This window comes from Camelina sativa, chromosome 17 (genome assembly GCF_030686135.1).
Source record: "Camelina sativa cultivar CO46 ecotype springtype chromosome 17, ASM3068613v1".
In the NCBI taxonomy this organism is placed as follows: Eukaryota; Viridiplantae; Streptophyta; class Magnoliopsida; order Brassicales; family Brassicaceae; genus Camelina; species Camelina sativa.
Window position 1 is genome coordinate 38,308,796 of NC_141896.1, and position 24,637 is coordinate 38,333,432.

The 24,637-nt window shown below is 32.2% G+C and overlaps 4 protein-coding genes and 1 non-coding gene across 5 annotated transcripts; 1 reads left to right on the plus strand and 4 right to left on the minus strand.

Annotated features, from left to right (window-relative positions):
* Positions 1-1,215: 1,215 nt before the first annotated feature.
* On the minus strand, positions 1,216-1,301 carry TRNAY-GUA (transfer RNA tyrosine (anticodon GUA)). Its single transcript is given in 2 exon segments — positions 1,216-1,251; positions 1,265-1,301. It is a non-coding gene; the product is annotated as a tRNA-Tyr (tRNA).
* Positions 1,302-2,920: 1,619 nt separating this feature from the next.
* LOC104758621 (uncharacterized) lies at positions 2,921-5,041 on the plus strand. The gene is made up of 7 exons (XM_010481512.3): positions 2,921-2,996; positions 3,079-3,672; positions 3,807-3,947; positions 4,042-4,329; positions 4,411-4,526; positions 4,615-4,702; positions 4,808-5,041. The coding sequence occupies exons 2-7, from the start codon at positions 3,208-3,210 to the stop codon at positions 4,811-4,813; spliced, it is 1,104 nt and encodes a 367-aa protein (XP_010479814.1). The 5' UTR covers positions 2,921-2,996; positions 3,079-3,207; the 3' UTR covers positions 4,814-5,041.
* Positions 5,042-6,917: 1,876 nt separating this feature from the next.
* Positions 6,918-8,629, minus strand: LOC104742788 (NAC domain-containing protein 18). The gene is made up of 3 exons (XM_010481513.3): positions 8,219-8,629; positions 7,827-8,137; positions 6,918-7,718 (listed from the first exon to the last, which is right to left on the minus strand). The coding sequence occupies exons 1-3, from the start codon at positions 8,514-8,516 to the stop codon at positions 7,263-7,265; spliced, it is 1,065 nt and encodes a 354-aa protein (XP_010479815.1). The 5' UTR covers positions 8,517-8,629; the 3' UTR covers positions 6,918-7,262.
* Positions 8,630-14,910: 6,281 nt separating this feature from the next.
* On the minus strand, positions 14,911-16,414 carry LOC104758623 (NAC domain-containing protein 19). The gene is made up of 3 exons (XM_010481514.2): positions 16,089-16,414; positions 15,719-15,987; positions 14,911-15,625 (listed from the first exon to the last, which is right to left on the minus strand). The coding sequence occupies exons 1-3, from the start codon at positions 16,267-16,269 to the stop codon at positions 15,152-15,154; spliced, it is 924 nt and encodes a 307-aa protein (XP_010479816.1). The 5' UTR covers positions 16,270-16,414; the 3' UTR covers positions 14,911-15,151.
* Positions 16,415-21,240: 4,826 nt separating this feature from the next.
* On the minus strand, positions 21,241-21,759 carry LOC104759998 (putative 2' cyclic ADP-D-ribose synthase BdTIR). Its single transcript, XM_010482857.2, has one exon. It carries the CDS (start codon positions 21,757-21,759, stop codon positions 21,241-21,243), a length of 519 nt encoding a protein of 172 aa, XP_010481159.2.
* Positions 21,760-24,637: the final 2,878 nt, after the last annotated feature.

Here is a 24,637-nt window from a genome sequence, read left to right on the forward strand (position 1 = left end):
ATGGAAAAAAATTTACTGTATGTAAAGTAGGAAAAAAAAAAATTGATACACTTATGCTTTACATTAGGAAAAAATAATAATAATGTGTTCTAAAAATTGACAAGTTAGAAAATTTAACAATGAAAATACATAGTACTTTATTATAGGAAAAAAAAAGGTACGTAGGTACAAAGTCTCTCTAGCTAGCTCCGGTATTAATTGTCATTAAAGATATTTTCCTTAGTGGCAAAGGCTTTGTGTCATGAAGGAAGCGTGAGTAGCTTGACACATGGACAAAACAGTTGGATGTTGAGTTTTGTCATTGTCATTTTGCCCTTATCAGAAAAAAATTGGTCATGAGAAAACCTCTCCTCCTCTCAAATTTCAATCTTTTCTTATTGATCATGCTTAATTTAATTGTTTATATGTTTCTTTCTCTCATTTCACCAACAATATTTGCATTTATTAATTTATAGTTTAATGTAGTTTCGGTGATAAACGGCAGCCGGCAGGTATGGCAAACTCTATATTGTTGAATAGTATAAGAACATTCAATGTAGTTATGTAGATTATTAAAAATGGTAGGCCAATCCGAATTAAGAATTCATACTTCAAAAAAAACCAAGAAAGAAACAAATGTGTTTCAATTTCAAGTAGTAATTATATATGGAGATGATGTGTGGTTTGATTTTGATTTCTTGTACAAATGTCTGCATCATTACAGTTGAGAATATTTATGTTATTCAGTTTTTTTTTTGTGGCAATAGTTAAATTTTAGAAAACGTTGAATTTCAATCTTTGCTCATCATTGAATTCTGCCTTTCCTTCATATATATGGCAAAGACTATATCATATGCAGACAAATAGAAAAAGACCATAAAACGAGTAATGACAATATTGTTTATACAAATATGGTTGCTTCCAAGAAAAATCATCATTCATCAAATATATAGATATCGAACCCTAATCAAACAATTAATAACGACGACTATACTAGCTATTACAACCACTTGATTTTAAATACTTAAGATCGTTTTCAAAATAAACACTAGTTTACTCTTTTTGTATTATCAAAAAAAAAACACACACTCACTATTATATATTAACCATAACAATGGGCCAGGCCTAAATGGGCCAAGCGTGAGGTTACGTTGCAAAACCCAGAGATTGGTAATATAAAGCCATGTCAATTTCCTTCTTTTGTACAACAAAATTACAACCAAAAAAAAAAAAAAATCCGACCTGCCGGAATCGAACCAGCGACCTAAAGATTTGCTGTCACAGACTACAGTCTTCCGCTCTACCAACTGAGCTAAGGTCGGGTATTTATTATTAACACATAATATTTATATATATGTTTATAAATATTTGTTTCTTGAAATCTCATCATTAGTTATTTATTTACTTATTTGTTTTGTTCAATGATTTTAGAAAGACTTATTTCAACACCGTGGAACCTAACACTTAAAATTTTGTAATTCTGCTTAAATTTATTACAAAATTGGAACTAAAATATCGACCTGAAAATGGCTATTGCAAAAGCCGAATAATGTTAGTAACTTAGTGTACTTAACATAAAATCAGTTAAATCTTTTTTTTTTGTCAAACATCAGTTAAATCTTTCTAATTCTCTTTTTCCTTGTTTCTTTGGCAATATTTTTATATGTACTTGGCTATCATTATGGGTGATATTAATATGTAGCCTTCAATACCAAATTAATTAAATCTGTACTCTTGATAATTTAAAAATTAAGTAATTAGGAAAGAGAAGAAAAATACAAACCAAAAAACTCCTTCTTCTTTCAATTAATTACAGAAATATCACTTACCAACTTTTTTTTATTTCAATATACGATGACATACGTTATTTCAATACCGAAAACACTATTCACCAATGATATATTAGATTATTTTCTTATTTTAGTGTATAATTATTTGTTTAGCACGCTAATTGTATCGCGAAAAATTACATCTTATATGTTAAAATGTATGTTCTTAATTTAAAAATGTGAATTATTGTTTTTTATTTATTTATGTATATATCAGTTCAGAGAAATGGATTAGTCTTTTTTTTATTTACATGATTAACGTGATAACAATCATAATAACATAATAACATGTTATATAAAATGATAACATACTAACATATTATATATCCAAATAATATTTGTATAAACATGGTAAGATATTCAATATATGAATATTATTTATATTATCGTGTAATTTATACAACATATGCTAATATTTATCGTATTAAATCATGTATCATAGGATTCGTATAAGCTAACCTATATATTAATATTTTTATTTATTCTAATAAATTAATGACTACAGGTAACTTATATATTTACATAATTATTTAGAATTATAATTTAAGTTATCATGGTTAACTTATATGTTAGCAATTTAAATATGTTGCTAAGTCAATTGTTATTCATAGCGCTGAATCAAAACCAGAAGAATGTGACAATGGTTTTTGCCATCAACAATTTCCAAATAAGCCTCAAGAAATAATGACTTATTTGATGATGGTGATCATGTTTTGCCAGAATAATAAAAAAAACACATAAAAAGAAAAAAATGAACAAAATGTGTATGAGGGTGTAATTATCTTATATTCATGTATATATTATATATGTCAAATAGTATATAGGAAAGAAATCTAATTATTAAATTCTCTAGGGGTACAGATTGATATTAGTGTTAAAACTTGAAACTAATGTGGAATGTAAATAATTGGATCATATCATATCCCATTGATTTTAGGATGTTACTACACATTTATTAAATTTTTCATGGTTATCATATTTTCCAGCATTTTCACAAACAAAATATATAAAAAAAAAAAAACAGAATTTTTAATTTTCTGTGAAGAATTTTATAATTTGCACTTGTGGACACAGTACTCTCTCTTCGTCATCCTAAAAGAATCTTCTATTCCTATAAAACCAAAAAAAAATACTCACAAGTGTCACACGGCCTAAACTATCTAAAGATTCTAATCATAGCCGTTCATCGTAAGTCAAATACATTAAATAAGTCAACAAACAAATCATCACCGTTGGTTTTATTTAAATCATTATAACATAACCGTAGCAGAACACAGCTACGTGGGGGAATCTTCACGACTCACACACAAATAAAGATAATAACTCGGAGAAACCGAAGCGAGTTTGACTCTCTGAGTTCATCACCGAGTCAACTCTGCTCTTCTCCATCTCCACCACCATGGCTGCTGCAGCTTCACTCCACACCTCAATCTCTCCGCGTAGCTTCCTCCCTCTCTCCAAACCATCTCTGATGAAACCTCACCGCTCTCAAACTCTCCTGAGAAAAAACAAACAGAGAAGCTGCGTTTCGTGCGCGTTGATCCGAGACGAAGTCGATGTGATTCCGGTTCAGAGCCGAGACCGTACGGACCACGAGGTGGTTTTGATGAGCGCCGAGACGGAGAGAGATGGTAACGAAGCGGTGGTTGTAGGGTTTGTTCCCGCTGCGACGACGACGAGCGAAGGTCAGCTTTCGTTAGAAGGCTTCCCTTCTTCTTCAGGAGCTGATTTGGGAGATGAGAAGAGAAGAGAGAACGAAGAGATGGAGAAGATGATTGATCGAACCATTAACGCTACGATCGTTTTAGCTGCTGGTTCTTACGCCATTACCAAGTTGCTCACCATCGATCATGATTACTGGCATGTAAGTATGTTTCTTGAGTTTTCTTGATTATAAAAAGTGGTTTTAATTGGAGTTTCTTGAATTTAGTGTGTTTTGATTTGTGTTGGAGTTGTTGAGCTTTGTCTTTTTATGGTTTTGTAATTTGTTATTCTCAGGGATGGACACTGTTTGAGATACTGAGATATGCTCCTCAACATAACTGGATTGCTTACGAAGAAGCGTTAAAGCAAAACCCTGTTCTAGCCAAAATGGTCATAAGTGGAGTTGTCTACTCTGTTGGAGATTGGATAGCTCAGGTTCTTGTTTTGTTCTGTTTTCTTCCCTCTCTTTACCTTGTTGCTGTGAATTGTGAATCGTTTGATGATGACATTAGCGATCTTTTCTCTTCAGTGCTACGAAGGCAAACCGTTGTTTGAAATCGATAGAGCAAGAACATTGAGATCAGGACTAGTTGGTTTCACACTCCATGGCTCGTTATCTCATTTCTATTACCAGTTCTGTGAGGAGCTTTTCCCATTTCAAGATTGGTGGGTGGTTCCTGTCAAAGTCGTCTATGATCAAACTGTATGGTCGGCTATATGGAACAGTATTTACTTCACGGTTCTTGGCTTTCTACGTTTTGAATCTCCTCTCAGCATCTTTAAAGAACTAAAAGCTACGTTCTTTCCTATGTTAACAGTAAGAAAGCTTTCCCTTTCGTCTCTTTCCTCTGTTATCTTCAAGGTTCAAGATTAAACAATACTTTGATTTTGAATCCAGGCTGGGTGGAAGCTATGGCCATTTGCTCATTTGATCACGTACGGTGTGGTCCCTGTTGAACAACGACTTTTATGGGTAGATTGCGTGGAGCTTATTTGGGTCACTATACTCTCGACGTGAGTATCAAACTTCTTTAACTATCTTGGTACCTTCTTGTTTCGTTTTCTTCTCTTTGGCCTCTTATTATTATTTTCTTGGTTTCAGTTACTCGAACGAGAAATCAGAAACAAGAATATCTGAGTCTGTCATTGAGAGCTCTTCAAGTTCTACCACATCCATTGATCCCTCCAAGGTACTTTACTATATCCCGGAAGAAAAAAAGTATCACCGTACCTTTCGCATTTGATTCACAAGAACATCGACCTAACACAAATTCATGGCTTTGGTTTTATAACAGGAATGAGAAAGCAGAAACCCAAAATTGGGTCTTATGATCCTTCATCACATTGTATATGTATATATATACATAGAGTTTAGCCAATAGAGTGGCTGGAGATTTGAGATTGATACAGAGGAGATGAAGATATTCAAATGGATGTATCTCTCTTGATGTATAAGCAAATATAATCAAAATATTAAATACACAAGAGAGAAAAAAAATTATAATTAAATATGATTACAGCTTAATAAAGCTTGCAGGTCACAGTGCTCTAGTAATTGAATATGATAGAAATAAACTTTTGAACATAAATCAAACAAAACATAATTTGTTTTTTGGAGGAACAAAACTCTTAGTTCTATTAAAAATGACAATTAACTAAAAATTCATTGACAAAAAGAGAAAGAAAAAAAAAAATCTGAAATTTAATTCAAGGGAGACCTCGTTCAGCGGGTTGAGCTTGAGCATCCATATCGCTTACTATAGCATTAATACAGAGTGAGCCTATGTGGTAGATGGAGGTAACTCCCACCCACAAAAGAGTTGGTATGCACACACTCATAGCTATGACTGGAGAAATTTTATGTAGGAGTAGAAATATTGCAGCAACGCCGGACACATGACTGAGACTTCCTGCTGCCAAAAACCAGTTCTTGGATGCAATTTGGATTACAGTTATAAACATATGAAATGACATTAGGTACACTACGAAGTAATGGGAGTCGTCATCTAATTTTTTTCAGAGATGCAAGTATAACGGGTTATAAGTGCCGATGATGAGCACTCATGATTAAGTGATAAATCCATGAATCACAACTGCATGATAAAAATCAATTTTAAAAACAAAATTTATGAAAGAAGAAAGAGAACACATACTACTGTAATTTAATTTGTTAGAAAGAACATTTAATTTTTGAAAAATAATTAATCCTAATTAAAATGTGTTATGAACTTACAAACATTTTGTTAAACGCAGTATCCAAACCACACAGTGATCTGAGTAGTCCACTGGGCCTAAGCCCGCGACCAGGGATTTTTAAGCCTCCACTTAAGGGTCCCCTGGAACTAGTGGTCTGCGGCGCCAGAGCAAATCCGCATGTAAATTCCCTGGTGGCCAGAATCGAACCCGGGTGGCGGGCGCCTCAGCCGAGGTTCATTTTTATGAACTTACAAACATGATGTGCATAGAGGCTCGGCAAACGAATCATCCAGCTGCCTTTCCGATTTATAAGCTTGAACTTCTTCAATACGTACTTGGCATGGTTTCTCTTTCTTAAAAATCAATTTATAATTAGGGATGTGAGAAGAATAAAGAAATGAATTGTTTCTTCTTATATATATATAGTAAAAAAATTGTATTCAGATTTCTTTTGTATTTATCGATAAGACAAAGAATATTCAAAAAAATTACTCAGAATCAAATTTATATATCCTCTTGGAATAGGAAACCTACCTTCTCCTCTTTCTAATGCACATGTAATTTTTTTACCATATGTATATTCCCGGCTATTAAATCAATTTTAAGTCGATTATGAAAGGTAATGAACTTCATGATTATATAAAGTTAAAGAGCTAACAGAATATTCAGGGACACAAACAGATATTAACAAATCCTAAACAAAATATTCTATCAGAGATTAGTTTGTATATATCATTTTAGAAACACAATTTTTTTTTATTATATTCGTAGAACTTATAAACTATCCAGATTTGAGGGTAAGACCAATCTAATTCTAGACCATAGTAGATTTATTATTAAATGTGAATTATATTCGATGGTCTATATAGTTTGAGATTTTAAGAGTCACAACATATATTATTTGAAAGAAGAAAACGTTCGTTAGCAAGTATATATTCCAATGTCAATGGTTCATGTAATAACTATCGGCATCGCAATCAATACCATACTTGCATTTTTGTAACCAATCCGGGAATGGATAGTTTAATTTTTATGCATTGTATATTTTATATCGAGAGAGTTCTAAACATCTATTCATGTGAGACGAAATATATATGTTGCAGATTAATCAATTTTTTTCGACAACGTCAAATAAAGGATCTGACCAGCCAGTTTCATTATCGTATAAATTTGCAGCACAGCATGCATGCGAATGTTAAAGCATATATATACTACTAAAAGTTATATATAGCTGAAGAAAATACAAATAAGTTTCTACAACTGTTAAATATGTTTTCATCAGTTTATACAATCTACAAACACCTATACATTAAGTGAATAATAATAACATTATAAAGAAATAAAGAAAATAGAAAAGTATATTTAACCTATCATTGTAATTTTCTATATATGTTGCCTCACCTCTCCGATCTATTTTAATTTTTAATTCTAACATCTATACAGTAATAAATCAAACCGTAATTAAATACCCCCAATGCCCCCTAAATTACTCAAACCGTATACACAAATTTTCAAAATATAAAAATCGAATTTTTATAATATATTTTTTTTGGTTCAAGAGTACCAATTCAAACCAGGCAATTGGTAAATCCCACCTTGATTCTGCATTAAAGGCGTCGCCGCCATTGAAGAGACGATATTCGAACAATCTCCACCGTTAAACCTCTTGCTAGGTGACGACGACGATCCAATGCCTGAATCTTGATTTAGACTCGACATCATCATCACCGGTGGAAAGAACTGTTCCTGCTTCGATCCAGATGCGAAATTATGATTCATCGAGTAGTTTCCACCGCCGCCACCATCATATATAGCCGTCGGATCATTGTTATCAGAAAAAATCGCCGGGAAGTGAAGACTCGGAGGAACATGACGGAATCGATCATCATCAATCATCATGTCATGACGATGATTATCATTGTCTAGATGATATTGATGATGATGATGATGTCTAGGTGTTGTTGTACTATTGTTTTTCTTGTAGATGCGACACAACACCCAATCATCAAGCTACATAGTTTATATAAAAAACAAGAATCAAAATCAACCAATCAAAACGTTTCTTTAAATTAAAAAAAAAAAATCAAGATTTTGATTTAAAGAATATTAAATATTTACCCGGAGAGAGTTTTTCTTGTTGCCGAAGTCACAAATATGATTAGGTTTATTATCAGTTAATCGATACTCATGCATGATCCAATCTGATTTAACTCCTTTTGGTGGTTTACCACTGTAAAACACTAGAGCTTTTTTAACTCCCACTTTTTTATTCCCACCGCCGCCGCCGCCGGTTGAGATCACCGGTTTATCTGTACCGGTGGCTTTCCAATAACCGGAGGTTGCAGCTCGGTTAGGTCTAGCTCCGTTTGGATATTTCCGATCTCTTGGACTGAAGAAATACCATTCTTGCTCTCCAAACGAAGCTTTTGCTGTTCATACATACACACAAAAAAAGATCAGAACAAATATGTATATAGTGGATCTGATGGTTTTGTTGATCTTAGATTTACCGGGAAGTTCCCATGGATCGAATTTGTAAAGATCAACGTCGGCGATGATGGCGACAGGTAAAGGAACAGAATCAGCTTTGCGTTTGAGGTAGTGGATCACGAGTTCTTCGTCGGTTGGGTGAAACCGGAATCCAGGAGGAAGGTTTGGCTGAGGCGGAGGAGGACCACCGGAGGAATCTGTACTCTCCATTTGATTGGATGATCGGAGAGATTCTTTTTTTTTTTTCTTCTTCTTGGAAAGATAATGAGAAATGGTTGAGACTTGAGAGAGAGTCGGCGTTAGTAAAATGAAATGCATAAAAACGACAAATTAAATTGGTTTTTATCGTCTGGAATATTTTGTACGTACACCATCGTATCCACTCGTATTTATTTCGATTTTTTTTGGTTTTGTTTTGTTTTGTTGGCTTCTAAAGTATTTTTACAAAATATGCTTATTTTAAGAATTTTTAAAAAAATATCTATATAACGAGTATAAAAAACCATAAATGTCAATGAGATTTTTTTAGTTACACATCAAATGGTATTTCTATTTATATTTGTGGACGATCAAAAAAACGTATTAATTACCGTAGCTATCTAAATGAATACTTTAATACATTTTAACCTATTATAGGTGTGCTATGTAAACTATGTAAACTACCAACCGGAAGAAGGATTAAAAATGTTGTTATCTGATCAATTTTATAGAGAACTGTTTCAATATTTGCAATTTATTTTCTTAACAAAATGTTAGAAACAAATAGTAAAAAACAATTAATGGCATCATTCGGATAACTGTATATACCAGAAAATTATAGAGGTAATATAGGTAGAGATTCCTGTCATTGATTTTTAAAAAATTAAAATATAACTTATGATGTTATCATATCTTCGTGAATCATGAGAGAGTACATATAGTTTGCTTTTTGGTCCATTTCACTAATTAATGTTATCTATATGTACTTAGCTAATAAATAAAAGTTTCTTTTCCTCATCAATCTTCTGTAGAAATCAATACATATAAACATGATCTGATTTTATAGAGTTAGTTTGACCTTCAAAGGATGCACTGTTCATCTCATATCAATTGTACAAATATGTGATATTTTTTAATTTAAATATGTGATATTTAAATTAGCATAATATGATTGCAATTAATAATAAAACAGAATGCCCCATAATTCAGCCGAGTTTTAGTGTGGTTTGGTTTGTACTAAAAGAAGATAAAGAGCAGTGATATTTCGACACATGTACAAAGTATGAATAATCATGTCGAATCTCTGTTTAATTACCATACTAACCAAAAGCAAATGAGGGTAAATTAGAGATTTCGTAGTCGATAATGACTCTCTTAGTATCTGAACCACATGCAATGCATTATTCGTCTGTGTGTTCATATAGCCTCGAAGTGTGGCTCGACACGAGCGACCATGACGTAGAAATTGCGATTCACAACGATATCGATTGTAAATAACACCACAAAAATAAAAAGCCTTTTCACAAAATAATATACGAAAAAAAAATTATGTGCACTAGCTTTTTTACATGAAGCTTGTGAGATTTTAACAAACATAAATTTTATTTTATTTTTGTCAACAAGGTGTATGGTTCCGAATAGTATCGTGTTTTTTCTTCTGAGAAAGCATAAGGTCGACACGTGGCAAGCTGTAAAGAAGGGACCCGCTTGATTGCCACACAAGGCAACAAAGGAATGATGTGGAAATGGATGGCGGGTTCGGTGTGGGAAAATTCAAATTAGCTTTTTAATTCTTTTTTTTCTAAAGATGTCATGTCACGCTTTAATTTGTTTTTTTTATATTTTTTTGCATTTGTGAGTCCACTTGGAATTTTTTTTAAAGAAAATTAAATCCAATTATCCTTTACCAAAATTTAATTAGTTTTTTTTTTCTCTCATAATTGAGTTTTGAACTTATTCGATATGATTGATAACACAAAATAATACAAGTTTTTATTAATATTAAAAACGATAAGCGACATATAAAATATGTAAAACGATAATTTATAATAATTTGAAATAGCATCATAACAAAACGAAAAATAATTTATTTTATATTTTTTTAAATTGTTTTATAATTAATTATTATGAAAGTGATACATTTTGTGTCGTTGCAATATGAGATATACTATTTTTTACAAGTACTAATTATAAAAACGTTATTTTTTATTCAAATTATTATAAAAATATTATTAAAAACGATAATTTGTAATATTAATAATTTTAATTTGTACTATTTTAAATTATTATTATACCATTTATCGTTTTTTTACCCACAGAAAAATATGTAATGAAATTCAAAAAAATATTTTTCAAAAGAAATTTATTTTACCCATATATATCTTGATTATTCTCCAAATTCAAAAGAAAATAATTTTTTTTTCAAACCTGATGCACAGACGCATATATAGTGTTTTTAACAAACAAATTTTCTCTAGAAACTTACAAATAGATAAATGGATAACTAAAGCGGATTATTCTTAGAGGCGACAGTGGATGGATGGTATTAGCTATTTTTCGTCACTAAAACTAAATTATCGTCATTGGATCTGACTTAGTGCAGATAAAAAAGTAGATATCTATGCAAAAGATAAATACTAGTTGTGTATCTAAAACTAGAACGATCAGCAAATATATTGGTCAGTATTGTGTACCGTCAGCTTGCCAGCTTTCGAATTGTGAGATTGTTATGAAATTAAATAAAGTAGTGATGGTGTATTGTGAAATGTGGAGCCCGGATTTTAGATTCAAGACTGTATAGAAAAAGGAGTCTCTCACCAGCATATATTTTAGAAAAGTCATCCATTTTACTCGTTATCCTTTTAGATAAACTATCTCAACCTTTTTATTTACGAGAATAAAAGATAAATCTGATTTACAAATATTCACTAGCAAAATTTATTGTGGATAATTTATACTAAAAGTTACTGGGTTTTATATCGTTTCTATTTTTGAATTATTCGCTTTTATTATTGTCATCAAAGAAACATTTTAAGATTCTGAGTCTCTGACCCCCGCCCAAAAAAAAAAAAAAAAAAAAGAAGACATTTTAACGTTTCATCAACAATAGTTTTTGTCTTGTGTATGACTTAACATCAAAAATAATGAATTCGTACTTCTCTTACAGCTAATAAATCTAGTGGTGTACTATTAGTTTGGTCCTAACAATTTGTTTAATCAGATATATATATACCCCGACAACAAGATTCGATGCTGGTTACTTCACTCAGTGTAATAAAAAAAAAGATGTGGTTTTCATTAATCTCGGAGTTATGCATCTCCAAACAGGTGTTTTATCTTTTCGAATTCCATTAAGGATATATCTGAAAGTATTGATGCATATACACGAGTTATAAAAATGACAACATTGTAACTTTTTTTTTTTTTGGTCTAACATATATGATATAGTTACATTTACATACATTGAATTATACATACGTGAATACGTGATAAATAAATTTGTATAGCCTTTTGATATGCAAAGCTGTTGGCAATTGTTAGTGCACGGTCCAAAACAATCAGCATCAACAGTGAATGCGTTTGCTTGTTCTACATTTAAAAAAAATCTAGTTAGAAATAAATAAAATTCAATATGTAGGACAAGAAAAAAAAAATAGTAAAATAGTTAGAAATAAGCTTTAACATAGCTAAGAAAAACATTTAATAAACAAAACGAGAGAGAAAGTCGAGCTGAGTGCATCTCACGCGCGGCGACTTTTTCTCTCCCAACACTTCTTCTTCTTCTGAGCACAAGCTCGTGCACCGACGATGGGTCCTCCGTCAATTCCGGTGACGGTAAGGACCCCTCAGCCCATGGTTCTTCATTCGTGACTCTTTGCATGCGACCGGCGACACTGATGGACGGAATCAAGGGAGCTGTGGAGAAAAGAAGAATCCGCGAGATGCCGATGGTAAGAGTTCTACCGGAAGCGTTGCTACGCGGAGCGGAAGAGGGAGATTCACGGCGAAGAACGAGAGAAGAAGGCAGATAGATTGGTAGACTGGAGATTCTGGAGGCTTCACGGGATCAGTGATGATAGGGGAGGTAGTCTCCGATCCGGCGGAGCTAAGCCACCGTCAAAGGTCCGCTTATCTACTCCCTGCTGCCTCTCTCTCTCTCACGACTGAGCGTGAAAACCTCCTCGACGAAGGGCAGATCGGATCTCTTCCTCCTTCCCAAGACGGCTCTACGGTGGCAGGATGGCAACGGATCTTGGATCACCATCTCTGTTCGGTTACCGTCGCTCAGGCTCACCGGAGGTCCTGTTCCGGCTGAGTATCCGCAAATATTGGGCGGCGGCTGCAAGCGAGTTTTTCGTTTGCAGATTAGGGTTTCGCGGGTGCCGGTTTAATTCGGTTTGTGAACCCGGCCGGTTTTGTTTCCATCGGTTTAGTTGGTTAATTGTAAATGAGTTGGACCCTTATGGGATTCTATATGGGCCTACTCCGGAAATAGCCCATTGGGCACTATATTTTTATAAATTGAATACCCTTTAACAAAAAAAAATACGTGATAAATACATGCATACACATGCAGACATGCATAGTTACATATATATACATTACATACTTTCAAGTAACAAGAAAACTATACATAAAATAGATATAACATATATGATGTTGAACTTGTTCAGTTTTACACTACGTAGTACGTACCATCTATATAATGTGGTAACCTAATTTCAAACTTTGTAATATGATTTTGGTCATCCTGGTGACCTTTCCTTCGCTAGTTTTTCTCGTAACAATAATTTTTGCAATAAAAAGCAACTAAGTGATCGGTGCTCTATTCGGAGAATGTGGTCAAGTATAACTTTTTGTACCTTAGTTGCTTTAAACATGTGATGCTTTACTTTTGTCCATAATTAGAAAGTCACTAGCTATATGTAAATGTAACAAGAAAATAAAATTCTTTTGTTAATACTTGTGAGTTTAATATTTTGATATAAAACGTGTCCTTAGAAATTAAATTCTAGCAGATAAAAAAAATATCAATATTATAAACGTACATGGTGACGTCAGGCGTATGTATTCAGTACAGCTAAGCTAGATTAGGGGTAATTATGTCCAGAGTTAGTTTAATAATTTGCCGTAAAAAGAGAATGGATGGATTGTTGTAGTCGCTTGCTTTTTGCTAATCCTGCCTTGTTTTAAAGCTTGTTTAGGAAAGTGATTAAGGACCGCTCCTTAATTGTGTGTGTGCTTTGTCAGCTATAATTAAGTGAGCTTTTCGAACCACCCGTGGATAACGCATGTGCAAATATCACAAACCATACAAACTAAAAAATTATTGTTGTCTCGGTTAAATGTATTTTTTATTTCTAATCACAAATGTCATTGTTATGATTTTAAAGATATTGCTTTTGCTTTGAAGTCAAATATGTCATTGTATATTTGACGCCAAAACCCCTTTTCTTGTGTGTCGTGATTTAAACTGATAATTTTGGGAAAATATTTTTATATCATTGATAATTCTTTCTTTAGATATATACTGTATAAAATAGGAGTATAATTTGCACGAAAATTTATATACTAACCAGTAACCATGTAGACAAAAGTTCTAGTAGTTTATAAACATCCACGTTTAGCTGTCTTAAACATTCGTTTTATTCGAATTTAATAACTCTTTAACTTTTAGTTAAATATATGAAATTATTTTAAAGAATGTTAAGCTCCAATTCTAAAAAGAAATGACCAAATAATATCATGCTATATCCTAACCTGAGTTCTGCTTTGGGCATTTGGCCCATGGGCCAATCAATACATATCACCTATGCCGTTGTCTTGTCAAACCTAAAATCCTAAGTTCGTAGACCGTATGTGTCAAACAAGTCATGTAAAGACTTCAAAACAAACCTTACCGTATCATACTAAAACAAGTTACCATTGAAATTTTACATTCTACTAATCGAGTATCCAAATTTTAATATACTAAAACAAGTTACCATTGAAATTTTAATGCTTATTGTGTTTTAGACCTTGCCAGAAAAAAAGAATAAAAACAAACTAACAAAGAAGACATAAGAGTGAATTTATCTCATCCAAAGTTGCATTAGATTTCTGAAATAATTCGGCCATGTTCCAACTTTTCTGTTTACATGTTACATTAACATGGTTAAGAAAGTCTTAGAAAATACAAAAATGGGGTTGTCTTTCCGAAAATTCTCTCACGCTCAAATTATAATAGAATCAATGTGATTCGATGAAAAAATACGTTACATTATAAACGAATGAGCTAAGTTTTGGTTATTAATCGTTAAGACTATGTGAGATCCAATATTTTGTAAATGCTAGAAAATACTATAATTTATAGGATATGCAAAAGACTAATCAAAATTTCATCTGCATTGCATTTATCATTATGATTCTCATTCAATATTTGGTGTGCTCATTATATATGGTTCTCGTCGCTTTAATTAATTTGTTGCGCAATGACTACATTTGTTTTTTTTTTTTTTTTTTTTTTTTTCATCTTTTTGTGTGATCCACTTATGGACCATCTAGAGTTTATTTTTATCATGTACACCCTAAATGCAAAAGCATATAGTCGATCCGCAATAAACATGTGTTTGAAACTTGTACGGTATAAACTGTTTCTCTCTATCATCTCTTTGTCAAGCTGGTCAAACAAGCAAAGCCCACTTTATACACCTAAGTTTCCAGCTACCCATCGGTCCATTTTCAAATCCAGTAATGGAATTCCAATTCAGAAAATTTATACCAATATGAAGGATCATTAAACAACAACAACAACAAAAGTTACAAAATCTAGACGTCAATATTTCTAGGCATATGAAGATTAAGAATCTACATCTAAATCTATGAGAGTCTGCCTCTAAAACCCAAAAGAATTGAAAATTCAAATACATAATATTTGCCACGGGACAAAAACAAACGACTTAATTTTTATTGCCTCAGCATTAAATCATCAATCATCACATAAACCCAAACCCACCAACTTGCCCCGAATACCCAAACCCGACCGAGTTGTTAAACCCGAGACTGCTCTCGACCTCCTCCTCCGTCTTCAGGTAGCCACAATTGTACTCGAGACTTGGAACAACATGACTCGTTCCGAGTTCTGGTACCGAGTTATGCTCAACGTTACCAGCAAAACCACCTCCCCAGTCGAAGCTCGGCGTATCCGCTAGACCGTTGAACCCGTTTTTCTCTTCGGTTAAGTCCGGTCTAAGCGTGGAGAACTGGTTTTGGTTAGAAAACTGGAAGTTTCTGTTGTCGATCTGATGATGAAACGAATCAAGAACGTCTTCAAAGTGAGAAGAAGACGACGTCGTTGATGAAGTACCATTGTTACTTAATTCTCTACCACCATTCATTACATTATCGTAAACTTGTTTTTGCGCACTTGATTGCTTCTTGTATATTCGACATAGAACCCAATCATCCAGCTGCATAAAAAAATTAACAACAAAATTTAGTTATACGTTACAAAAAAATTATATACGCTATAGTATTAAGTTTTACATTTTCTTTGGTTTTACCTTAGAGCTTCCGTTTTTACGAGAAGGTTCAATGAGACGATACTCATGCATGATCCAATTGGTTTTAGTGCCTTTAGGAGCTTTTCCGATGTAAAACACCAAAGCTTTTTTAATACCAACTCTTTGTCCTTCCGTCGATATTATTTTATCCGTACCCGTAGCTTTCCAATAACCCGATCCAGCAACCCGATTCGGTCTTGACCCGTTTGGATATTTTCTATCCCTCGGACTAAAAAAATACCATTCTTTTTCTCCAAACAGTGCCTTATCTATTAATAATTCACATTAAAAAAACACACCAAAAACAATATGAATCTCTATAATAAGAAAAATATAGACATTAAAGAAGGGTTTAAATTGTATAACTTACTTGGTAAAACCCATGGATCGAATTTGTAAAGATCGATCTCGGCGATGAGCTGAAGAGAGAAATCGTAACCGGCTGCTTTCTTACAGAGATATTGAACCATAAGCTCTTCATCCGTCGGGTAAAACCGGAAACCAGGTGGTAAACTCAGTTGGGTTAACGGGTCGGTTTCTTGCATACCCATTTTGTTTTTTTGGTTTCGTCGTCTCTCTATGTGTTTCTTTGATATTTATTGACAATAATGTTTGGGCTCTTGTGTAGCTGCTTCTATATATGGATGATGATAAGAGTATTGTTGTATAGGTGAATCCACCGCCGCTAATTAACGTGTGTACTGAAACTGGGACCCACTTTTGTGTTTATCTCTAAAACACTTTTGTGAGTTCTGACACGTGTGTCAGTTAGATCGTCGTGATTTATGCAATCCCTTGAGAGAGTTCATTGAACCTACGTTAGTTCATTTGGCTCTTCCTCGTACTATTTTTTTTTTATTGTTTTAAAAATTTAAAAATATTTATTAATTTACTCTGGTCCGCTATTTTAGAAGTATTTTACAATAATAAAAAAAAGATTTGGATTTTGGATTGATATTAGGATACAAAAATTGCTAATTTGATGTTTTGAGTGACATGTAGTGTAGCACATGACTTATTAATTTGAATGATGTAATATAAAAATGTGATTTTAGATATACCTTTTATATATATTTTTAAATGTTTTCATTAAAAAAGGAAACTTTAAAACTTAATACTAGTAGTAAACATTAGTAATCAGACATGCATCCAAAGATTCTAAGCCAACAAAATATTGACTTTCTTTGGTCCGATTAATCAAAATTGAACCGTCCATTTTATTTCATTCGTCTATATGTACGTAGGGGGCCTGAAATTTAAGAACGAGAGGAAGACAAAAATGGTAGCGAAATGATTGAACAGTAACCATGACGATATATATGTGAACTTAGTAAAGGAGAGAGAGATATTTTTAAATCTTCACGTGTTTTTTGTTGACGCGTTTCTTTGACATGTATATTTGCCAAATGTTGTTAAAAGAAAAAAATAAAGACAGGACAGATGTAATGGATAGATTGGTTTAAAGGGAAAAGGCGAAGTTGAGAGCAAAGGAGGACAAAAGGAAACTGTTCAATGCATCTTAAGGGTTACACAACATGGAAAGCGTTTTCCATACGGACAAAACTGCATACATGACGACACGTGTCCACGTGTCTATCGCACAAGTTAGGCCCGTTTTTTTTTTTTTTGTGTCATTTGTCAAAAAGACGTTATAGCGATGGACGAAGGAGAATGCACGAACTTGATTTTGACTAACGATTTTTTTTTTCAAGTAACATTAACATTTAGAAATAGGATGTTGTGTTATATTATAAATCCATGTTGTACTCAGAATATGCTGTTTTGTTTAGTTGAAAAGTAGTAGTCATTGACTAATTTAGCATGTTTAGAACAACTTAAGTTCCGCATTTAACCATTATTAGATCACATAGATTCACCACCATTTGGTCAAATCTTGTTTTGAAACCCATGTTTAATAATATATACAAGAATTTGACCATACTTTTATTTTAAAATAAAAATGAAGTCGATAATCTTTTATCTATATTTGTAGTGTCGATTTTGTGGTTATCCGTAGTATATATAATTGGAATAGCAAGATGGGTTTGCTGTTCCTTTGTTGCCATTCAAGACATGACCACGTTTTCAAGCTCGAGTTGTTGAATAAAATATAATTACGAGCTATGTTTTGTATATATTGGTTGAACCTTTTCAGGTTTTTTGTCTTTCAGATCGAGTATATGGACTTATTATTATATTTTTTCTATGTTATAATAAAACTAACTAAGCGTAGAATACTTCATTGCAGTTACTAATATTTAGGTTAGAATTTAATCATACTGCATACACATCAGACAGACAAACTAGAACTAAATTAATTGTGATGTTAGTAAGAAGATATCATTCAAAAGAATAGACGGAGATAGATAAGCCTTCATCCTGTCTCTAGTGATATATTTGACTTATATCACTATACTATGATCATTATCCAATTCTCTAGTGTGCAAACTTACAGATTTATAAGGGTTTCTTTCACTCAATAGTTTTCGTGCTAACATCCATTATATTTGATGCTACTTTCAAATATTTTCTTTTATTATATGCCTCTCATTTCGATCAATTAATGATTTATCATTTTATCAAATGACAAAGGATCAATGGGGTAGTCAAACTCAAAGATTGGTCTTTGCTTTATTTATATCATTTTCTCTGGTTTTGGAGTGTGGAAAATATATTTAATTGTGGATCGGAGAAAACAAAAGACTCCAGAGAAAAACAAAAAAAAAAACAGAGAATTATATATTTGATTGGATCCAAGTTTGGTATGATGTATATTCAACCAAGACTCGTTTAAACTTTAAACTAAAAGGGTAGTGATCCTTAAGAGATGTGTATATATATATCTTAATGATTTAATTGTTTGAACAGAGGTACTTCTTATTTGCACATGTGTGTATTCGGAAGTTTAGGTCATCTTACTCGATGACATAAATTTGTTAATTGTATCCATATTGATTGGGTCATACTAAAAAAAAACCCACCAATAATTCTCAACCTTTTCCCTTGTCTTGTTTTTTTTTTTTTGTTTCTTTTAATCTTTAAATCTGATCCAATCATTTACTTTTTGTTCCTAACATGTTAAATCATCAGCCGAAATTTATGTCCACAATGATTATGAAAGAACTACATAACCTGATTTTAGCGAAAACATTAACCTGATAGTATTAGTTAACAACAAGATTCTAACCAGAATTTTTAGGGGCTAATTTAGCCTGATATTAGTTAACAACAAACTGTTTAACCTGTTATAACGTCAAACCGAGCATGTTTATATCATATAGCAAGCGCGCCATATGATTCGGTGACGACGTTTATCATACATAGCATATAATAAGGGATCAGGCTCCAACTAATTATATTTTTAAAAACAAAGTTATTAGGCATGCACTTAGGGCCTGACTGGTTCAAACGCTGCGGTTGTGGTTGCGGTGGTAGGAGATTGCGGAAGCAGGCGATTGCGGTTTCAAGCGTTATTAAGCGTTTTGAACGATTAGTTTAGCGGTTTAAAATTGGTGCGTTTGCGGGAGGTTTACGATTGGTTGACCAGCGAGTGCAATAGCGGTTGAAACATAATAAATATGATATATAATATATAAATATTTAAAAACACCAAATTTTTTATTAAACTTGATTTATAATTAAAATTTATTAAAAAATACTAAAATAATTATTCAAAAAACAAATAAATTTCATATTGAAATACTTTTTTCATATTAAAATACTTATTCCTTTATGTATTTGGCTTTTCACCAAAAATTTAATCAAGTAATCTGATAAATGACAAAACATATGCTTTAGATCGTAGATCTTTTCTCTTTTCTTTTAGATCGTGGGTCAGTAGTTGCATCGGTAGGAATGGTCAAGTGAGAGTTGAGAAGAATCACTGGTGATTTGTTTTAATATTTTTTACAAATAATCTTATTTTCTTAAATTTCTGATAAAATATTATATTTATTTAAATTTTTTTGAACTTATGTGCGATGTGCCATTAAATTTACATCAAGTTTTCCGGATTATTGTTAATTGGAATATTATTTTCTTCTAATTGTTTATTTTATAATCTCTGCAATCGTATCCGTACTTCATTTTCTCCCATTTTTAATGAGTAAAATGGTTAGATAGAAGATATAACAAAAAAAAAATTCATTATTATTGATTTCTTTTAAGTTTTTTTTAAAAAAAAAAAAAAAAAAAAACAACCACAATCGCCCGCAAACGTAAACGCTTGCAAAAAATAACCACAATCGCCCGCAAACGCAAACGTTTGCGGGAAGCAGCTTTTGAAATTCAGTGGTTTGGAGCGATTGAGAGCGATTAGGAGCGATTAGGAGCGATTGGAAGCGTTTTGTGTGATTGGTTCCAATCGCTAGCAACCGCTACCAGCAGCAAACGCAGTGTTTGCGGGAGGTAGCAGGAGAACCAGTCAACACCTTAATTATAATAGTAGTTGGAGACTACACTTAAACATAAAACCAAAAAAAAACTAGAGTTGGACCTTGGAAGACTATTCTCGGATATTAAAATAAAGTAAAAGGTGAGTGGAGTATTCTGGTAAATGTTAATCACCATTTTAGGATATGTATGTATTATATACGCTTCTATTTAAAGGTGTGATTTTGAACTTAATTAAATTTCTAATAATTCCGTTGAACTGATCTGTCTAATTGAGACCTATCTAAGCTTGAGTTGTGGGTTTAGAGCCCAAACCAATTTTAATATTCACAAGTAAAAAGACGTTTGCCAACCCCCACAAAACAAGCTCTGCTTCCGCATAACTCATTTGAACTCATAATTTACACGTCGAGAATATGCGGATGTATGATATTTATCTGTCTCAAACTATGTTTTAATCTTGTTTAAAATTTGTATTGAATATTATGTTTAACGTGGACATAGTTGTGTTTCAAAATTATAACCATGGTTTACGTGTCAAGAAAATTTAATTATTTGAATCGGAACCTTGTTTTGACTATTCCATTTACACATGCTGACATGCAGTCATGTTAAAAACGTCTATGTATATGCATGCATTCTTCGTATTTATTTAAAAACTGGAGATAAAATAAGTTAAAAAGATAATGTTTTTTTTTCTTGAACTTACAAAGTAATTACTTGCCACTCACAAAATAGAAAAAAAAAACTACAAACAATAAAGGAGACTAGAAATCCTTATATTAAAAAAAAAAAAACGGTTGCCTCTCCCGTCAAATATTGATATGTTGAGATATATATGCATGAATGAAATAAATTAAATTAATTAATCTTAGGATTAGGAAAAAAATATTGAGAAGCAATTAGTTTGGAGTTAATTAAAAATTCTTCCAAAGGCCTAAAAATTTCCATCTTCAGCCTCTAACTCGACCAACCTCTCAACGATAACATCCGATGCAATTGTAACAACCTCCGACAAATTCCTAAATACCGCAAGAAACAAAAAATGTTGAGTTAAGTCAGCAACTTAATAAACAAAAATGTAAACAATAGAACAGAAATAATAATAATCTTTTGATAGAAAATTAAAATTACCCTTTGTAGGAATCGAACGTGAGTCCAACGATATCTTTAGCTTCTCGAAGAGCCCGTCTAAACCTTTGGATTTCATCATCAGAACATGTTAACCTCTCAATCATAACATCAAGTTGTGAAGGTTTGATGTCGCAGAATATTGGTATGACCCTCTTCCTAGACTCCATTATCAGAGCAAGCTCGTGGAGACAGAAATAAGAGTCGCAGTAGTTGGGAGAGAAAACGGTTACGGCCACTTTAGAAGTGAGAATCGCGCTGTTGATATGATCAAAAAGCTTATCTCCGGGCTTCATGTTCTTGCAATCCAAGAATGGACGTAAATTCCGGGCTCTGAGGTTGTCGTAAAGCAATGTTGCGATGTTTCTCTTTGTGTCGGATCCTCTATGGTTGATGAACACGTCGAGCAAAGGTTTAGGTTTGGCTGATGGTGAGGCAGAGAGAAGATCAAGAAATGATTTGTTGTTTAGCTGAACGGCTTTTGATTCTTTCATGAAGTTGAAAACCCTAGAGATCATGGTTATAATTTCTCGTGCGATGTAATTAGGTTGAGGTTTGGATGATGAATGGGGGCTTTGAGTATCTTAGGTGTATGTGTAACTATGTATGTGTATGTTTATGTAAATATATATATATATATATATATATAGGGTTTAAGTAAAATTGTCGTGGATAAATGGGCTTGAATCAGAGAAGAAGACAAAGAAGAGCAATGGTGGTGGATTTTGAACAATATAAGAATAGAATGTTTAATAGACGTTGGCCGCGTCAACAAAAATATAGTTCATTTTATAATAATAATCATTTTAAATAATTGTTTTCCAACCAAATTCTCTGAAGGATTAAGTCATATAAACTTAAAATAATTATTTTCACTAAATAAACCACTCTTAAGTATCCATGATAAAGTTTTGTGTTAATATTGTCAGATACAAAATTATACAATTTTTTAGTGTGACTATATATTATGCTAAGACGATAGCATATTTACAGAAAAAAAAGAATCCACTTTTTTTTTCTGAAACAGAGATCAGTCACCTAAATATAATACTAAAATTAATGTTGAGTTTATATATTTCTTAGTAATAAGTATATAAGTATATGTGCTGCGAAAGAAAAAAAGAGAGTCTAAAGTATATATGTATGACTAAATTGTAGAGTACTAAATAATCCAGAACTCTGCACACACGGACTAGTAAGTACTAACTTGGGTGCATTGATTTTCTTTTATTTTTGTTAATTTGTTAACGATAAATTAATAATTAAATACGATATTTCTAAGTAAAGTAATAGACATGTTGAATGCCTATTTCTAAGTATAAGTTGTAAGAAGAATGAAGAATAAGAAAGGTGAGGGTAAAAATAATTATGTAGTCGTTGAAATAGATTTGACCATTTCCCGTCAAAGAAGCTAACCATGTGCGCTTGAAAATTCTTTTCCTCATGTACGAACGAGTTAAAGGAGAAATACATTTCTTTTGTTTTGTGTGGTCTCGCTATTATAGATTAAGTCAACCAATATAGCTAAATTCGTTAACCAATATAGCTAAATTAAGTCAACCAATATAGCTAAATTCGTTATTTATTTCGAGAAAAGCAATAATTCTGAGAGTTTCTAACATCTCTCCACCCAAGTAAATAATTTTGAATGCATTTTTAATCTAGTTATAAGACTCAAAAGGTTGATGTAGTTACGCATTACGCTATACAAGTAAATTTCATAGAGTCAAATGAATAATATGATCATATTTGCCCTTTTAATATAATAATATGATCATATTAAGTATCAAATATCAAATGATGAGATAAAATACCAATTAGTATTGTTGAAGTGGTAGATGACTCATTTTGTGTGTTAAGATCAGATATATATATACCTTACCAAAAAAAAAAGATCAGATATGTATATATACCCAATAACCCAAACCAAATTGTAAATGTTTTTAAGTTACAAGAATATATGGTTCTCGATAGATAGTTAGAATTTCATTCTAAAATTGATCCAAGTTACCAAGAATGGTTAGTAAGTAACTAAGTAATGTATACATAAATATGTTTTCTTTTACCACTTGTACTATGAGAAAACAAGTGAATTCTTAAAAAAAATAGTCAAAAATTCATTAAAAAGATGGTCAAAATTTTCAATTCAGAAATCTGTCAAAAAATTTCTACCACGTTGAAACTTTTATATGTATCTTTTTAACTATCATAAATCTATCAAATATTTTAACAAATTTCGAATAAATCATGCGTTAAAAAGTTTTATTCTAAAATTTTTGACTAGTTTTCAACGGATCATGAAAGTATGAAACTGTCAAATCTCAACACAAATCCCCTCATAATTTCCTTATTTTGTGTGGAGAATGAAAACATTTGTTTTTTTATGATGAAGTTTTCATTTTTAAGGAAGTTTTGTTTATTTGTAAAACTTTTTAATAATAAATTATCAATATTTTTTTTTTTGGACGTTACTGTTTTGAATGTACATCTTTTTACTGAAAGTAAAAGGTAAGATATAATACAGACTGTTGAAACTACATTAAAAATTTTAATTTCGATGAAAGCCCTAGAACTCAATAACTTCCACACAACATAGTGCACATTCATTGGAACCCTAGTCAGAAAGTTTAGACTGATAATATGGATGATATATATGTTAACGTGCTACCAACGGAAATTATAAGTGATTAATAATTTAATTTCTCAAAAGAAGACAATCTCTTACCAAGGTTTTCTGTCAACATGATGATCAGTCATAAGAACCTTCTCTACAATTCAACATTTAAAAACAGCTAGTGGATGTAACCTTTTCTAATGGAACGTAAAGAAAATGTATACGTTTAGAGCAAACCCATGGCCCATGGGTTTTATATAGTTTATTCATGGCAATTAAGAAGATCTTTGAAGATCACTAAATCTTAATTTATACTTGTTTCGAACTACCAGTTGGTAACTTGGTATCGATCCGAAGGAAACTAATTTTTCCGTTTGAATTAAGGTCGAATCGAACGACTGATAAAATCATACAATTGTTAACAACTTGGACTATACCCTTGGGGAATATACCAGTCGTTTTCTTCATGGCAAAAACAAAACTAACGGTCGTTTAGGTCTCAATGTAGAAGGGACTACAATATATTAAGACCTCACCTTGGATATACATATATTTTTTGTTTCTATGTTCTCGTTTGATTATAATTTAGCCGACAAAGGTTACAAACTTTCCACGAATACGCTGAGAGAATCTCTAGTCACGAAGTAGACAAGAAAACATTTATTTATTTTTTCTTTCTCTGTCCACACTACGCATGGACTGTTGAATTCGTGCTCTTTAATTTGTTATCATTTGAATTTGATAGACCTTCTCCAGAACACGATGAAAGTTAGAATATAGTC

What these genes read in the sequence shown, in the direction of transcription:
- LOC104758621 (XM_010481512.3), top strand. Translation starts at nt 3,208, where the DNA reads ATGGCTGCTGCAGCTTCACTCCACACCTCAATCTCTCCGCGTAGCTTC. An exon ending in TTGGAGATTGGATAGCTCAG is followed by an intron (nt 3,948 to 4,041) that starts GTTCTTGTTTTG and finishes TTTTCTCTTCAG; the next exon opens with TGCTACGAAGGCAAACCGTT. An exon ending in CGTTCTTTCCTATGTTAACA is followed by an intron (nt 4,330 to 4,410) that starts GTAAGAAAGCTT and finishes TTTTGAATCCAG; the next exon opens with GCTGGGTGGAAGCTATGGCC.
- LOC104742788 (XM_010481513.3), bottom strand. Translation starts at nt 8,516, where the DNA reads ATGCATTTCATTTTACTAACGCCGACTCTCTCTCAAGTCTCAACCATT. An exon ending in CGATCCATGGGAACTTCCCG is followed by an intron (nt 8,138 to 8,218) that starts GTAAATCTAAGA and finishes ATGTATGAACAG; the next exon opens with CAAAAGCTTCGTTTGGAGAG. An exon ending in ACAAGAAAAACTCTCTCCGG is followed by an intron (nt 7,719 to 7,826) that starts GTAAATATTTAA and finishes TAAACTATGTAG; the next exon opens with CTTGATGATTGGGTGTTGTG.
- LOC104758623 (XM_010481514.2), bottom strand. Translation starts at nt 16,269, where the DNA reads ATGGGTATGCAAGAAACCGACCCGTTAACCCAACTGAGTTTACCACCT. An exon ending in CGATCCATGGGTTTTACCAA is followed by an intron (nt 15,988 to 16,088) that starts GTAAGTTATACA and finishes AATTATTAATAG; the next exon opens with ATAAGGCACTGTTTGGAGAA. An exon ending in GTAAAAACGGAAGCTCTAAG is followed by an intron (nt 15,626 to 15,718) that starts GTAAAACCAAAG and finishes TTTTTTATGCAG; the next exon opens with CTGGATGATTGGGTTCTATG.
- LOC104759998 (XM_010482857.2), bottom strand. Translation starts at nt 21,759, where the DNA reads ATGATCTCTAGGGTTTTCAACTTCATGAAAGAATCAAAAGCCGTTCAG.